At 36.0% G+C, this 17,770-nt stretch overlaps 2 protein-coding genes across 3 annotated transcripts in view; both read right to left on the reverse strand.

The window, feature by feature from the left end:
* POLN (DNA polymerase nu) overlaps window positions 1–17,216 on the reverse strand; it is a 160,973-nt gene extending 143,757 nt beyond the window's left edge. The window contains exon 1 of the mRNA XM_077750518.1: window positions 17,153–17,216. The gene's annotated coding sequence lies outside the window, so the exon portion shown is untranslated. The remainder of the gene's footprint in view (window positions 1–17,152) is intronic.
* The window catches only part of HAUS3 (HAUS augmin like complex subunit 3), a 17,508-nt gene continuing 157 nt past the window's right edge, over window positions 420–17,770 (reverse strand). Inside the window, exons 2-6 of one of the 2 annotated variants that reach the window (XM_077750517.1) lie at window positions 17,153–17,211; window positions 15,730–16,774; window positions 13,903–14,342; window positions 12,155–12,383; window positions 420–1,893 (exon numbers count right to left, since the gene is read on the reverse strand). In XM_077750517.1, coding sequence (XP_077606643.1) covers window positions 1,660–1,893; window positions 12,155–12,383; window positions 13,903–14,342; window positions 15,730–16,638 — 1,812 coding nt within the window. In that variant the 5' untranslated portion in view covers window positions 16,639–16,774; window positions 17,153–17,211 and the 3' untranslated portion in view covers window positions 420–1,659. Of the gene's footprint in view, window positions 1,894–12,154; window positions 12,384–13,902; window positions 14,343–15,729; window positions 17,212–17,770 lie in introns of those variants that run through there. The other variant, XM_077750515.1, reaches the window with a different exon arrangement.

The following is a 17,770-nucleotide window of genomic DNA, read 5'->3' on the forward strand; positions in this document are numbered from 1 at the left end:
ACTGGAATATTATGGTAAACAGGTAACAAAGAATACATTTTCTAGTTAACCAATTTTGAAGCAAGCAATCTATTCATATACTTCCTGAGCTCTGAAACAAATGGCTGTTATATATAATCTTCAATTATACAAATCTAGTAACAAACATTTTTAATAAATAGACTTCGGTAATTATGATAGACACACAACCTGACATCATTTCATGTACACCACTCAGCTGTACTGGCCCCTGGGCTGAGTGGGTCTGGAAGGGACAGTACAAATCACCAAGTAGCTGGTCATATGGCACTAATCTAAACAGAATTTGCTGTTCCATGAGCCAGGAAACCAGGTGACATATTTTTGCACATTACTGGAGAAAAAAAATTTTAAGTAAATTCTCTTTCCACTAAAAGGAATAAAAGTCACCCATGAGGAACTAACAGCAAAATCTTAGACAAAATTTATTATTACAAATTTTCAAGCTTATCCAGATTTACTTAATAAATATAAATTTTTAAAGAATGCACAAATATAATAATAGGCAAAATAATTTTGTTCAACAGATTATAAAAATTATCAGGCCTTATTGGTTAACTAAGCATACCCATTTTCTGATGGTTATAGCTAAAAATTTCCACAAAGACCACCTAAAATATGTAGTTTTTAGACTAGATTACCATATTTAAAAAGTAATATATTCTGGAGCATGAATATTCTTGAATAAGGAATATTCCTTGAATATCTAGATCTTCCCTTTCCTCTATAAAGCTTACAAAGTATATAACACAGGCCACATCTAAATCAAGTACTCAAGAAGCAGTTGATGTCATGACTGATAAATAAGCTACTTCAAATTATTTTATCCCACTCAAAATAATTTCTAATGGTCCAAATAATACACTTGTAACCCAAGTGATACAATCTAGCATTTAAGTACTTTCACTCCAGAGAATAGATAAAATAGATTATACATAATTTGAGCAACCACTTTTATGGCATTTACAAGTTTCATTTAAAAATCAATCATAATGTGTCACACTGAAGTCAAAGCACTAAGATGTCTTGCAGAAATTCTAAGTCCCTAGGACCCAGATGCTGAAATGAATAATGGCCAATGGACATTCAACATTCTTTGTGGTATAAATACGAACAGTCAGAGTCTCAAAGTCTACAGCAGGGAATTACCGGGGGATACAACTTGCATATTTTACTTTATAGTCAAATATGAGAGGACTTGGCTATTCCATATTAAGGTCTACAATATAATAAAGTCTACAAACCCTTATTAGGGCTTAACAACGCTGATTCAAAGTTCTACAAGGTTTAAAATATAACAGTAGAAATTTTCTATTTCTAGAAAAACAAGTAAGAGACTGAACTTTCTAGTAAGAAATAACTTGCACTACATAAAAATGCTTTTTCCCTGTAAGTAAAAAGTTATCAGAACTAGGTGCCACCAAGCAAATGTTCAAGTCATAGAAAGCACTGGTGCTCTGAATAAACATAGTATATAAGGAAAAAAAACCCAAACTGATACAATATTTGAATTAATTAAATGAAATGTCCCATTGGCCTCACATTTAAAATTTTAGTAGTGTTTATTAGCTATAATTTCCTCCTAATATATAAAACATTAAAACACAGCATAGGTAGTGAAGATTCTATTTTTAATAGTTTTCAATCTTCCAGACCAACGGCATTAATCTTTGATTGGTTTTCTAAATTCTCCACAATATCTTTCAGATAGTCTTCATCTTTTAAAAAATACACATATAATTCTCTTTCCATTCGATGCAGTTTATTAGATGCCAAAATTTTTCTTTTTGTCTTCACATCAGCAAGAATATCAGTAAGAAGATGATTTAGCTTATTCAGTTGGGATTCAACATGGTGAAACTGCTCTGTTAACTCCTAAATGAAAAATAAAAATGCTTTTAATACAAAAGCTCTATTTGTAATAGCAATTATAAAAATTTTAAATGTGATTTACATGGAAAGAATCTAAATGATATAATTAATCCAACGATTTTGACAAAAAAACCTCAATTAAAAATCCACAGTAGGTTTAATATAAACTCTATGTTAGAATCAATTACAACTCCGGAGAAATAACTTGAAGAGATTCAGAGCAAACTGTTACTCCTAAAGTGTACTTGATATGTAAACTGTTATGCATACTCATACACTCAACAAATACTAAATGCCTACTACATGCCAAGCATTGTTTTAGAGACTACAGGTAAAAGAATGAACACCATCTCCTTCGTGAAGCTTACAACTGATCAAACCTTTTTTTAGCCTAATCTCAGTCTATGCTAGATAAAAAAGGAACTGACAAAGCCTTGAAGTGAAGCAATTACCAATAAAAAAGAATCACCTCAACAAAAATCTCCATTTTTCTTTTTTCACATTGTTACAGAAGACAGAATTACATGTAACATTCAACAATCCAGATATACCATGTAATTCTCCTGCTCAAGAACCTAGACATGCCAAAAACCCTTCAACATTTAATACACCCAAATCCCTCACCTCCTAAAATTAAAAACTGTTTATTACAAGTTTCCATGGCTTTCTAATCAAGTATTCTACTTCTAGAAATTTCTAGCCAGTATCCCCAAAGAGAAAATCCACATTTCTGTCTCAATCTTCTGCACTTTCTCAAAATGGTCCATGAGCATGGTAATCACGTGGGCTGCTTGTGATATTTATTGTGATAAATACACACAAAAAAATTTAATGTGCTGTATTTATTGTGATAAATACAGAGTCCTACACCTCACTCTACACTACATTACTCAAAATCCAATAGGTTCCCTGGTGATTCTCCTAAACAAGTTCAAGAATAATTGCTTAACATGCATCATAAATGCCAGTTCCAGAGAAAAGTACTTCTGCAATTACATTTTAACAAAATCAAGTAATATCTATATTAAGTGGCCTTCCTTTGAGGAAACACTTGGTAAACTTCAATGAGAAACTACAATCTCACCTTTAATTTCAATACTCAAGATCTTAACAGTTGCTAAAATAATATTCCTACAACACTGAAAAATATCCACATTTATTTATTAACAACAAAAATGCAAGTTAAAATTTATTTGCATGGCATTTTTACATTTCACTGGGTTAAAGAAAAATATTAAATGATACCCAGTGAATTATAGTGAAATCATCATACTTCAGTGACTCTAGAATGCAATCTTTCACATTTTAAGATATTTGACATCTGTATCATTTTCTAATTCAGAACATCTTGTAACTACTATTAACCACTCATAAGAAATCCTCTATCAGCAACATTCAAAAAAAATTTTTTTTTTTACTATGGTAAGAATACTTAACATGAGATCTCCCCTGTTAACAGATTTTTAAGAGTACAATGCAGTATTGTTAAATTAGGCATAATATTGTACAGCATTATCTCCAAAACTTATGTACTTACATAACCGAAATTTTTTATCTGCTGATTAACAACCCATTTTCCCCTCCCCAGTCCCTGGTAATGACCGTTCTACTCCCTGCCTCTAAGAGTTTGACAGTTTTAGATATCATTTTAAGTGGAATCATACATTATTTGTCCTTGTGACTGGCTTATTTCACTTAGCATAATTTCCTCAAGGTTCATCCATGTTGTTAAATATTACAGGATTTCTTTTTGTTAAGGCTGAATAACATCTTGTATGTACATACCACATTCTCTTTCCATTTCTCCACAGACAGACATTTAAGTTGTTTCCATACCTGCCTATTATGAATAGTGCTACAATGACTGTATAAGTGCTAATACTTCTTCAGGATCCTGATTTCAATTCTTCTATTTAAACATTCAGAAGTGGAAGTACTGGATCATATGGATCATTAATTTTTTGAGGCATCTCCATAGTATTTTTCACAGCGGCTGCACCAGTTTGCACTCCTAGCAACAGTGTACAATGGTTCCAATTTCTCAACATTCCCCAACACTTTTTGGTTTTGCTTTTTTGATACTAGCCATTCTAAGAGGTGTAAGGTAATTGTTGTGGGTTTTTCTTTTTTTAATGTCTATTTTTGAGGGCAAGAAAGAGAGAGAGAGAGAACGAGGGGGGAGAGGCAAAGGGAGAGGGAGACAGAATCGGAAGCAGGCTCCAGGCTCTGAGCTGTAAGTATAGAGCCTGACATGGGGCTAGAACCCATAAACCGTAAGATCGTGACCTGAGCTGAAGTTGGACGTTTAACCGACTGAGCCACCCAGGCGTCCCTCTCCCCTCCTGTTCAATGTGATTTTGATTTGCATTTCCCTGATGATGAGTGAAACTGAGCATTATCCATAAACCTGTTGACCCTTTGCATATCTTTGGAGAAATCTCTACTTAAGTTTTTAGCCCATTTTTTATTGGGGTATTAAGGAATTTTTTTCCTTTTTTGCTATCATCAACATTCCTTTTTTTTTTTTTTTTAATATTTTTATTTATTTCTAGGAGAGAGAGACAGAGAGACAGCATGAGCAGGGGAGGGTCAGAGAGAGAGGGAGATACAGACTCTGAAATAGGCTCCAGGCTCTCAGCTGGCTGTCAGCACAGAGCCTGACGCGGGGCTCAAACCCACGAACCGCGAGATCATGACCTAAGCGAAAGTCGGACGCTTAACCGACTAAGCCACGCAGGCGCCCCACTATCATCAACATTCTTAATGTATAGTGTAGAAAAATAAAGAAACAACTTTGAGTCAAAAAATAACATAGAAGAAGCGCTCAGTTGGTTAAGCATCTGACTTTGGGTAAGGTCATGATCTCACAGCTCATGAGTGTGAGCCCCACATAGGTCTCTGTGCTGACAGCTCAGAGCCTGAAGCCTGCTTGGGATTCCTTTGCTCCCTTTCTCTCTGCGCTCTCTCTCTCTCTCTCTCTAATNCAAGAGTAATATGATATTTAAAAAACTTAAAAAAAAAAAGTGGTATGATAAAAATCTATGTCTACCTGCACCTAAAAGATATCTTCTAGGAAGTATTCAATAAAAATTCAAAATAAAAAAGTATTCTGTCAGTTTAATGTAAAGTTTTTCTTTTTTTTTTATTTATTTTATTGTTTAAAATTTTTTTTTAACATTTTATTTATTTCTAGGAGAGAGAGAGAGAGAGAGTGACAGNTAGCCGACTAAGCCACCCAGGCGCCCCAGTTTTTCTTTTTTTTTTTTAGCAATTCATAAAACGATGGTGTACCATATGGTCAATAGTGTCTAGCAGACATTTAAATAGTGCTGGTGGCACGAAAAACAGGTGCGACTCCTCGGAAAAGCAACATGGCAACATCAAAGGCTCCCTCCCCACCGCCGCGCCCAAAAATGTGTACACCCAAGAAAGCCAATAATCCTACTTTCAAGAATTCACCCAAATGAAAGTATCCGACAACAAAAAAACTATATACACCAGGTATACATGATGTCATTCAAGAGCAAAGAAAAGAAAAAAACTGAATACTATAAAAAAAAAAAAATCCAACAATAGTGGACTGATTGCAGAAATTACTGTAACACTAAAAATTAAGAAAATTATTCAGAGTGAAAATGTGTATTTCATAATGCTAAGTAAAAAGGAAAAAGATTTGTAAAGAAAAGTGAAAAGCATATATTTTGCAAACACTAACTAACCAAAAGAAAGATGGCATAGGAAGATTAGTATCAGACAAAAAAATGTTAAGGCAGAAAGCATAGTAAGAATAGAGAAGGTGATTATGTAATACTAAATGGTTCAATTCATTGCAATTCAAATCCACCATAATAACAATTCACTACAAGTTTAAACCTGGCTATACAGTTGACCCTTTAACACTGCAGGAGGGCGGTTAGGGCACGGACTCCCCTATGTAGTCAAAAATTCGCATATAAATTTGGATTCCCCCAAAACTTAACTACTGAGAGTCTACTGTTGACATATAGTTGATTAACATCTATTTTATATGTTACACGTATTATATACTATAATCTTATGATTCGGTAACCTAGAAAAAAGAAAATATTAAGAAAATAAAGAAAAAATACATTTACAGTACTGTACTGTATTTATCAAAGAAAATTTGCATATAAGTAGACCCAAGCAGTTCAAACCCATGTTGGTCAAGGGTCAACTCTAACTTATAAAATAGACTTGAATATAAAGAAAACACTGACAGAACAACAACAAATTTTCTTTAAAAAAATTTTTTTTTTAATAGTTCATTTATTTTTGACACAGAGAGAAACAGAGCATGAGCAAGGGTGGGGCAGAGAGGGAGGGAGACACAAGAATCTGAAGCAGGCTCCAGGCTCTGAGCTGTCAGCACAGAGCCCAACGCAGGGCTTGAACCCACTAACCGTGAGATCATGACCTGAGCCGAAGCCGGATGCTCAACCGACTGAGCCACCCAGGCGTCCCTACAACAAATTTTCAAATCTACCATCATAGGAGGTTTTTACTAAATTAATACAACTAAAAGACAAAATTAGTAATAGATTTTTAAAAAATTAATCATAGTTATCACTTCATACATATTAGGATGGCTATTATGTATATATATGTTTCAATTTTTTTTAATGTTTATTTATTTTGCGGGAGGACACAGTGCGAGTAGGGGAGGGGCAGAGAGAGGAGACAGAACCCCAGGCAGGCTCCACATTGTCTGCACAGAGCCTTATGTGGGGCTCAAACTCACGCAACTGTCAGATCATGACCTGAACTGAGATCAAGAGTTGGATGCTCAACCGACTGAGCCACCCAGGCACCCCTACATATTTTTTAAAAAAGGAAAATAAAAAGTGTAGGCGAGGATATGGAGAAACAGGAACCCTGCACACTGCTGGTGAGAATATAAAATGGTACAATTACTAAATCAACAAGGAAACAATGGCTTTGAATGACACACTGGACAGGATCCAGATGGACTTAACAGATATATTCAGAACATTTCATCCTAGAGCAGAGGAATACACATTCTTCTCCAGTGCATACAGAATGTTCTCCAGAACAGATCACATACTGGAAAACAAATCAGCCCTCAACAAATACAAAAAGATCGAGATCGTACTGTGCATATTTTCAGACCACAATGTTATGAAACTCAAAATCAACCACAAGAAAAAATGTGGAAAGATAACAAATACTTGGAAACTGAGACCATCCTACTAAAGAATGAATGGGCTAACCGAAAAGTTAAAGAGCAAATTAAAAAGTACATGGAAGCCAATGAAAATGATAACACTACAGCATAAAACCTTTGGGACACAGCAAAGGTGGTCATAAGAGGAAAGTATATAGCAATCCAGGCCTTCCTAAAGAAGGAATAAAAGTTTCAGATATACACCCTAACCTTACACCTTAAACATCTGGAAAAAGAAAAGCAAATAAAACCCAAACCAGCAGAAGACAGGAAATAATAAAGATTAGAGCACAATTCAATGCTATCAAAATAAAAAAAACTGATCAATGAAACCAGAAGCTGATTCTCTGAATTAACAAAATTGATAAACCCCTAACCAATTTGATCAAAAAGAAAAAGGACCCAAAAAATAAAGTCAAGAATGAAAGAGGAGAGATCACAACCAACACAGCAGAAATACAAACAATAATAAAAGAATATTATAAGCAATTATACACCAATAAAATGGGCAATCTGGAAGAAATGGACAAATTCCTAGAAACGTAAACTACTAAAACTGAAGCAGGAAGAAATAGAAAATTTGAATGGACCCATAACCAGTAAAGAAATCAAATTAGTGGGGCGCCTGGGTGGCTTAGTCGGTTGGGCGTCCAACTTTCGCTTAGGTCATGATCTCATGGTTCGTGGGTTCGAGCCCCGCGTCGGGCTCTGTGCTGACTGCCAGCTCAGAGCCTGGAGCCTGTTTCAGAGTCTGTGACCCACTCTCTCTCTGACCCTCCCCTGCTCATGCTGTCTCTCTCTCTCTCTCTCTCCTAGAAATAAATAAAACATTAAAAAAAAAAAAGAAATCAAATTAGTAATCAAAAATCTCCCAAAAACAAGGGTCCAGGGCCAGATGGCTTTGCAGAGGAATTCTACCAAATATTTAAAGAATTAACACCTATTCTCTTGAAGCTGTTCCAAAAAATAGAAATGGAAGGAAAACTTCCAAACTCTTTCTATGAAGCCAGCATTGCCTTGACTCCAAAACCAAAGACTCTACTAAAAAGTAAACTACAGACCAATTTCTCTGATGAATATGGATGCAAAAATCCTCAACAATATACTAGCCAACCAGATCTAGCAATATGTTACAAAAATTATTCACCACGATCAAGTGGGATTTATACCTGAGATACAGGGGCTGGTTCAAAATCTGCAAAACAATCAATGTGATATATCACATCAATAAAAGAAAGGACAAGAACCACATGATCCTCTCAATAGATGCAGAGAAAGCATTTGACAAAATACAGCATCCTTTCTTGATAAAAACCCCCAAGAAAGTAGGGATAAAAGTCTCAAACCTCAAGACCATATATGAAAGACCCACCGCTAGTATCATCCTCAATGGGGAAAAACAGAGTTTTCCCCTAAGGTCAGGACAAGACAGAGATGTTCACTCTACCCACTGTTATTCAACATAGTATTGGATGTCGTAGCCTCAAGAATCAGACAACACAAAGGAATAAAATGCATCCAAATCGGCCAGGCGGAGGTCAAACTTTCACTCTTCACAGATGACACAATATTCTATGGAAAACCCAAAAGATTCCACCAAAAAACTGCCAGAACTGATCTACGAATTCAGCAAAGTCGCAGGATATGAAATCAATGCACAGAAATTGGTTGCATTCCTATATACCAATAATGAAGCAACAAAGGGAGAAATCAAGGAATAGATCCCATACAAATTTGCATCAAAACCCATAAAATACCTAGGAATAAATCCAATCAAAGAGGTGAAAAATCTATACACTGAAAACTATAGAAAGCTTATGAAACAAATTGAAGACGACACACACACAAAAAAAGTGGAAAAATATTCCATGCTCCTGGATAGGAAGAACAAATATTGTTAAAATGTCAATACTACCCAAAGCAATCTCTGTATTAAATGCAATCCCTATCAAAATAACATCAGCATTCTTCACAGAGCTAGAGCAATCCTAAAATTTGTATGGAACCAGAAAAGACCCCAAATAGCCAAAGCAATCTTGAAAAAGAAAACCAAAGCTGGAGGCATCACAATTCCGGACTTCAAGCTCTATTACAAAGCTGTAATCATCAAGACAGATGGTACTGGCACAAAAACAGACACTCAGATCAATGGAACGGAATAAAGAACCCAGAAATGGACCTACAAATGTATGGCCAATCTTTGTCAAGGCAGGAAAGAATATCCAATGGAACTGACAGTCTCTTCAGCAAATGGTGCTGGGAAAAATGGACAGTGACATGAAGAAAAATGAACATGGACCACTTTCTTACACCATACACAAAAATAAACTCAAAATGGATAAAAAACCTAAACATAAGATAGGAAGCCATCAAAATCCTTGAGGAACAAGCAAGCAAACACCTCTTTGATCTTGGTCACAGCAACTTATTATTGAACACGTCTCCAGAGGCAAGGGAAACAAAAGCAAAAATGAACTATTGGGACCTCATCAAAATAAAAAGCTTCTACACAGGGAAGAAAACAATCTGCAAAACTAAAAGGCAACTGAACAGGAGTAGATTTTTGCAAATGACATATCAGACAAAAGGTTAGTATCCAAAATCTATAAAGAACTTATCAAACTCAACACCCAAAAAACAAATAATCCAGTGAAGAAATGGGCAAAAGACATGAATAGACACTTTTCCAAGGAAGACATGCAGACACGTAACAGACACACAATAAGATGCTCAACATCACTCATCATCAAGGAAATACTAATCAGAACCACAATGAGATACCATCTCACACCTGTCAGAATGGCTGACATTAACAACTCAGGCAACAACAGATGTTGGTGAGGATGTGACGAAAAAGGATCTCTTTTGCACTGCTGGTGGGAATGCAAACTGGTGCAGCCACTCTGGAAAACAGTATGGAGGGTTCCTCAAAAAACTGAAAATAGAACTACCCTACGACCTGGCAATTGCACTACTAAATATTTATCCAAGGGATAGAGGTGTGCTGTTTCGAAGGGGCACATGCACCCCAATGTTTATAGCAGCACTATCAACAATAGCCAAAGCATGGAAAGAGACCAACAGTCCATCGACGGATGAAGGGACAAAGAAAATGTGGCATGCATGTACAATGGGGTATTACTCAGTGATCAAAAAGAATGAAATCTTGCCATTTGCAACTACATGGATGGAACTAGAGGGTATTATGCTAAGCGAAACTAGTCAGTCAGAGAAAGACAAATATCACATGACTTCACTCATATGAGGAATTTAAGATACAAAACAGATGAATGTAAGGGAAGGGAAGCAAAAGTAATATAAAAACAGGGAAGGAGACAAAACCTAAGAGATTCTTAAATACAGAGAACAGAGGGTTGCTGGAGGGGCTGTGGGAGGGAGGATGGGCTAAATGGTTAAGGGGCATTAAGGAATCTACTCCTGAAATCACTGTTGTAGTATATGCTAACTTGGATGTAAATTAAAAAAATAAACAGGGGCGCCTGGGTGGCTAAGTCGGTTAAGCATCCGACTTCGGCTTAGGTCACGATCTCACGGTTCGTGAGTTTGAGCCCCGCATCGGGCTCTGTGCGGACAGCTAGCTCAGGGCCTGGAACCTGCTTCAGATTCTGTATCTCCCTCTCTCTCTGACCCTCCCCTGCTCATGCTGTCTCTCTCAGAAAGAAATAAAACATTAAATAAATAAATAAATTTTAAAAATGGTACAGTCACTATGCAAAAATTAGGCAGTTACTCACAAAGTTAAACACGGAATTGCTATATGATCCTGCAATCCACTTCCTAGGTATACACCCCCAAAAAAACAAAAACAGGGACTCAGATACCTGTACACCAATGTTCACAGCAGCATAACTCAAGACAGCCAAAGGGTGGAAGCAACCCAAGTGACCATCAACAAACAGATAAACAAAATGTACTATATACACACAATGGGGATATTAGTCAGCCCTAAAAGGAATAAAATTCTAACACATGCTACAATATGGATAAAACTTAATCATACAAATGTATGATTTCACTTATAGTAGGTAACAAGAGTGGGCAAATTCATTGAGACAGAAAGGGGAATAGAAGGTACCACCGGCTGAGGAGGAAGGAGTGAAAGTTATTGTTTAATGGGTACAGAGTCTTTATTTGGGATGATGAAAAAGTTCTGGAAATGCAGAGTATTCATCGTTGTACAACATGTGAATATATTTTTGTACGTAAAGTCGCTTAATTGTACACTTACAAATAATTAAGTGTAGAGATTAAGAGAAGTTACAAATCAGCGCTATGTGAGAAAAAGGATGTGAATCAATAGCATCTCTCTCAACTGCTGGTGTAATATGGTACAGCCATTCTGGAAAACAATTTGATGTACCCTGAAAACTGAACCTGTGATACAGCAACTCCACTGCTGAGTGTGCGCATGTGTGCAGACGTGCACAGCTGCGAGACATACAACCAGACTATCCATAACAGTATAATCTACAATAACAAAAACTGGAAATAACTGAAACGTCTGTCAACATAACAGATAATTAAACTGTGGAATTTTATATAATGGAATACTAACTATATAAAAGAAAACTACAAATGAGCTAGAACTTTACATATGTCAACATGGAAGAATATCAAAATCTTAATATTAATCAACAAGCAAGTTTCTAAAGAATATACACAATACAGTAACACCCCGTACGTAAAGTTCAAAAACATACAAAACTAAACAATATACAGTCTAGGATTATCTATGTATAAGAGAAATACAAATAAAATCAAGCTTAGTTCTCCTTGCTGAAGGAAGGAAAATGCGATTTGGAGAAGCATACCATCCCAGAAAACTTCAAATATAATATAATAATTCTCTATTTGCTAAGACAGGTAAAATAATAACAGGGATAATTTTATTTTTCTTTAAATTCTTAGTATAAATATTACATATCCTTTTATGGCTAAAATATTTTGTAAGTTTTTAAAATTCTGTTTACACGGGTCAAAACCATCTGAAAAATATTTATATGTGAACAAAAATTAGAATATAAAAAGATAAGTACCCACCTGGTCACTAAGCAAAAGCTGATTTCCTCCTTGATACAAAGTATCACAAAGCTTGTCTACATCATTATTCAGTTTGGACAGAAAGAAAGAATGTTCTTGAGTAGATACTGACAACTGATCTTGTACTAAAGAAACATCCTGTTTTAATTTCTCAGCCACCTCCTCCAGGTTTCCATGGGTTATAAACAATTCTTTTTTCTTATTCTCTCCTTCTAAAAGTTGATAAAGCCTAAAATGTAAAAATAAAAATTATAAGAAAAAATTCTCAATCAGTACAGTCTTCAAAATTATAATCCACTACACTGGGCATCTTTGGGGATAAATAACAACATAAAAAAATTAACCTGGAAAAAAATTAACCTACCTGCTGCTAAATCAAGCAACCAAAAACATTCCAGCTAAAATACCATCTTATTACAGAAATACATATTGTAATTACTACATCTGATTCCCATTTTCTCATCTCCCAACTTTTAAATATAAAATACTTTTTAACTGTCATTAGCTTACTTCAAACAAAGCATGTTTCAGAGACACCTCCCAAGAAAACATCTCTTCCACAGAATATAACTGATGTAGTGGAAATAACAAGGAACTTGAAACAGAAGACCTAGGTCTACGTTCTGGCTATCTTTTCAGACCCAGGTCAAGTCAACCTCTGAGACTTAACTTTCACATCACATATCTATTTTTATAGGATTGTGGTGGGTTTAAAAGAAAAATTAAGAATACAAAATGTAAAAAATAGTGAATAAAGAGTTATAGAAATAGTAAACTTGCTACTCCAGTCTTACATATATTTAATTGTCAAATTAAATTCCTAATGGATCATGAGGCCATTTAACACTTCAAACATTAACAGAAGAAAAATCCTTTGGAACAGATGGAAAAATGTGAGGCAGCATTTTCTACACATTTCTGACAAAAAGGGTTTGCTCTTTTTCTTCGAATTCAAAAACACAGATTTTTAAAATTATTTTATTATTTTAACAAGTTGCAATAGACTTCATAAAACTGGTTCAAGTCTAAGGCTGCCAATTTTTTCTTGTGGGATATGACTACACAATTTCAAGGGGGAAGCATTCTTAGCTCATGTCAATGCCACCCTCTGAAATTGTGCAATGGGGCAGCCCCTTCCATGCCCCTCAACTCATTAATAAGAAAACAAAAAGATTAGATAATTTTCCTCTAGTCCTAGAGAAAAATGAGGAATAGGAGGCAGTTTTGAGGCCTTTGACCACTTTAGCCCTCCAATTTTAGTATCCTTATACCATCAACTGCTTAGATATCCAGAAGAGGTTCGAAGCTAGCATTCCTTCTGATTCACCTGACTAGGCACAGAAATAAAGTCAGTCTTCTCTTTCTACTGACATCTCCAAATGCAATCAATTCTCTACTCAGCAATACCTACTACACCCTAAGCTGTACTCAAACTCCCTGTAAACTCCTGCTCCAATCTGCTCCAATCTCAAATAAGACATCTAAACAATAGTGCATAAGACCTTGTATACTTTCACTACTCCAGCCCACCCAACCCCGCACTAACACGGCTGCTTCCAGATCGAACAAGAATGGAAAAGGGAGCAAAGTTTTCAAAAGGAAGAGTCACATACAAGAGAAATGAAAGAAGAGAACAGAGGGCCAAAATCAGAGTGAAAAAATATTTTAAATTTCCGCAATCTTAGTTATAACTCTTTATGGTATTTTACAAAAACAAAAAGAATTACTGAAGAAACACAGAAGCATACCTATGAGTAGAATAGTCCTTGGTATCGATGGTATTCCTTGGATTTATCTGCTGAGATACTGACGGGTCTGTCAGCATTTCTAATCGCTGGCGGAGCATCACATTGCTTTGACTAAGTTCTTGAACCAAATTTTCAAGTTGACGATATATATCCCAATGCTTTCTCAATTCAATTTCATATGATAACTGCAGAAGTTCAAACGATGCCTTTTGCTTTATCAACTGATTTAAAACTAACTCTTGTCTTGCTGTATAATAGTCTTGTTTAGCAATCTGTAGATCAAAATCTCCCTTTACAACTGGCATATTCAATAAATGGGCATTCTCTTTTACCACAGCAGGCAAACTTTTATCTTTTATATGAGTGATTTGTTCTTCAAGTTTCAGAATCTCACTGTTCAAGCTAGAAATTTTAGCATCCAAATTATCTTTGCCAAGAGCCTACACAGAGAAAGCAATTGCATTTAAAGTAGTCAGTATGATGTTGAAATAATTTAAAAAATTTTTTTACTTTCAATTTTAGGTTATCAAATAACACGCTCACTAATAAAAACTAATTTCATATTAACAAAAGCCAAAATCACAGTTTAAAAAAAGGATAGCGTGGACTAAGCCAAAGGTAAATTACTAAATCTTAATGTTATTACTACCACGTAGGTACAGTAAGAGCTACCAAAAGAAAGTTCTTTTCATGCTTCTCTTAACAAAAATCAATAATTAGCACACTACTCACTGAATGCAAATGTACCCTATTTTTTCTTAAAACTACAATAATCCCAGTAGCTATTCTCCTAGTCGGATGATTTTAACCCTTGTAAAGAGTGACAAAACTCCGTATGTTATTCTGAAGTTTATGGCAGTTATAGGAATTAACTTGGTGCTGGTATTCAGTTTTAGTCCTATTTTCACTCAATTATCTAGTGGTTACAGTACCCAGAAAGCAAGCTTTCCAAGAGTACAAATGGACTATGTGCACTACATCTGTACATTCTCAATAAAAAAGTCAGGGTGTCAGTCCACTGACCTGGATCCCTGACTTCATTAAGCATCAAACAAGAAGCGGACAAGGCAGAACACCCATACATAAAAAGAAAAAGGAATTTCAGTGTTCTCTGAATCTGAAGCTATAGAAATTTCAAAGTCAGAAAAAGTACTTTTGTTTAAAATTAGCTAATGTGGGGCGCCTGGGTGGCTTAGTCGGTTAAGCGTCCGACTTTTGCTTGGGTCATGATCTCGTGGTTCGTGGGTTCGAGCCCTGCGTCGGGCTCTGTGCTGCCAGCTCAGAGCCTGGAGCCTGTTTCAGACCTCTCTCTCTGACCCTCCCCTGCTCACACTGTCTCTCTCTCTCTCCTAGAAATAAATAAAAAACATTAATAAAAAATTTAAAAAAAAATTAGCTAATGTGATTGGATTAGAATTACTGTTTCTGCCTTCTAGTAATATGAAGATCTATTTGTATAAAACACTGACACATCTGGGTGCCTGGGTGGCTCAGGCGGTTAAGTGTGTGACTTTGGCTTAGGTCATCATCTCACGACTCTTGAGTTCAAGCCCTGCGTTCAGCTGTCTGCTGTCAGCACAGAGCCTGCTTTAGATCCTCTGTTCCCCTCTCTCTCTGTCCCTCCCCTGGTTACATTCGCTCTCAAAAATAAACATTATTTAAAAAAAAAAAAAAGGAAAAGAAACAATGACCCGTCAAAACTAAGCATGAACAGAAAATAAGAAACTGTATGTATTATATCCCCTTTCTAAAGTACTTCAGTATTAACATACCCTCCATTACTAACAATAATTATAATATGAAGTCAGTCTCATTTCTCATGTTTACCTTGCTAGTGCGGCTATGAAGATTCTCCTCTGCCCATTGTATACTTGACTTCATGCTCAAATTACTTGCTTTCAAGTGAATTAACTCATGTTGAACACAAATGTATGCTAGCTGCAGCCTAGCCATCTCTAGCCGTCTCTCCTCAAGAATTTCTTGATTATCACAAATAGATGGCGCTTGAAAATCTAAAAGCTGAAAATTTTCTTCATTTGAACTTTCAACTACTTCATGTATACCCTGAAAGAACTGTTTTTTGGTATATAAAGTTAACGCTGCTGTGCTTTGCTCTTCTTGGCTTAGGTATTTTTCCAAGGAAAACTGAGACAAAAACACCAGTGGATTTGTCCCTTGATCCAAATCAGAATGTCTGAAAAACATCATCAGTTTAGCAACTCCATCAGTAAGAGCTTGAAGTTCATTATTTATCTTCGCGTTCATAGCATTTAGAATTCCTTGACTCTGCTTCAGCCTTTTAGTGGCTGCTTCTTCTTTAGCACTTAACCTCAGAGATTTGTGGCTTGTTACTGAAGCCATCAACTGGCATTTATTACGTCGCTGAATTTTTAGGGTCTTTAATTTCTGCAGAGTTTGAACCTCAGCTTCCAATTTCTCTAGCTCTTTGTCATCCAGGGTAGAGGTTTTCAAATCAGAAGTTTTACAGGTTTTAAGAACTTCATCCAGGGCTGCTCCTTCTAGGATGGGTTTGCCTGATTTTTGAAGAATGCTAAAAGCTTCCAATTCTTCTTCAGACAATACATTCTGTTCATTCACATTCCCACAAAACCACTTCAGAAATGATTCATCTTCAAGAGTCTCAAACAACCAGTCAAAATCTTCCCCATTAAGAGTATCAGCTTTGGGATAATCAATTTTTTTTAGTGTTTCCACAAACTCTTTTCCACAGCTCATGGTTTAACTGTGCAATTTTTTGGTAACCGATATTGGTTTATGGTGTGGATATTTAGAAAATAAACCCAAATAACAAACTAAATTTATGTTAAGTTCATAGAGAAGGAAAAAATATTTTTAGAATCTATGACTTCTCCTGGGGAGGAAAAAACAAGCATTAGACCACAAATAAGACAACTAATAAGACAACTGTATCTGTAAAAGGACAATATAAATAAATATCACAGAATATCCGGGAAGCATCTAACCTGACGTAGATGCAGCTGAAATGTTTGATAGAGGTAAAGCAAAACAAAAAAAACAGAGTATTACTTAGAACACTGCAAAAATAATGAAAACCTAATTACCAAGAAAATCCTATTTTTTCCAAAGATAAAGTGGTTTAAAACACATCGTGTATCTAAACAAATCCAAGCCAGCCTGTGGCTAAGCAGTCTCTTTTCCCTGCCCTTCCTAAGTAAGCAAATAGAAATAATTACGGTAATGTCCTTGACGAACAGTTAAGAATATTTACCTCGATGATTCCACTAGCAATCGCCAATCACACAAGAACCACGTCCAGTCACGATGAACCTAGTGCAGAGAAAACCTGGCTTAAGATTTAAGAACCACTCTCAAACTGACCTTAAAAGTTCTCACCAAAAAAAAAAGTAACTTTGTAGGATGATGGGTGGTAAACGGACTGAACGCGGCAACCATTTCGCAGTGTACAGAAAGGTCAAGGCATCACGGTGCACACCTAAAAACTACAATAACTAATAAACTAATTAGACTTAAAAAAAAAAAAAACCTACAGCAAAACACCCAGTAAACCCCCCAAACCAAGTGCCCTCAACTTCAGATCAGAAGCACCAAAGAACGAGGCGGACACGAAGTAAAAATACTTCCGGCATTTGCTACTTCGCCACAAACGCACCGCTGAATCACCGCACGGACTCCACGAAGAGAATTTCGGGAACGGAGACGAGCCACGCAGATTAAGAATATGCGTAACACGTTCGAAAGAGCCTCTGCTTTTGTTTTCTGTGTAATTCAGTTACAACACGGATGCACGTCAATAAAACACACCACAAAAGCCACCGAATTGGCGTGAAAGGCAAACTGCACAACCCCCAGACTCCCGCGAGTGGCC

The sequence above is a fragment of the Crocuta crocuta genome, unplaced genomic scaffold (genome assembly GCF_008692635.1).
Source record: "Crocuta crocuta isolate KB4526 unplaced genomic scaffold, BGI_CrCroc_1.0 scaffold179, whole genome shotgun sequence".
Lineage (NCBI taxonomy): Eukaryota > Metazoa > Chordata > Mammalia > Carnivora > Hyaenidae > Crocuta > Crocuta crocuta.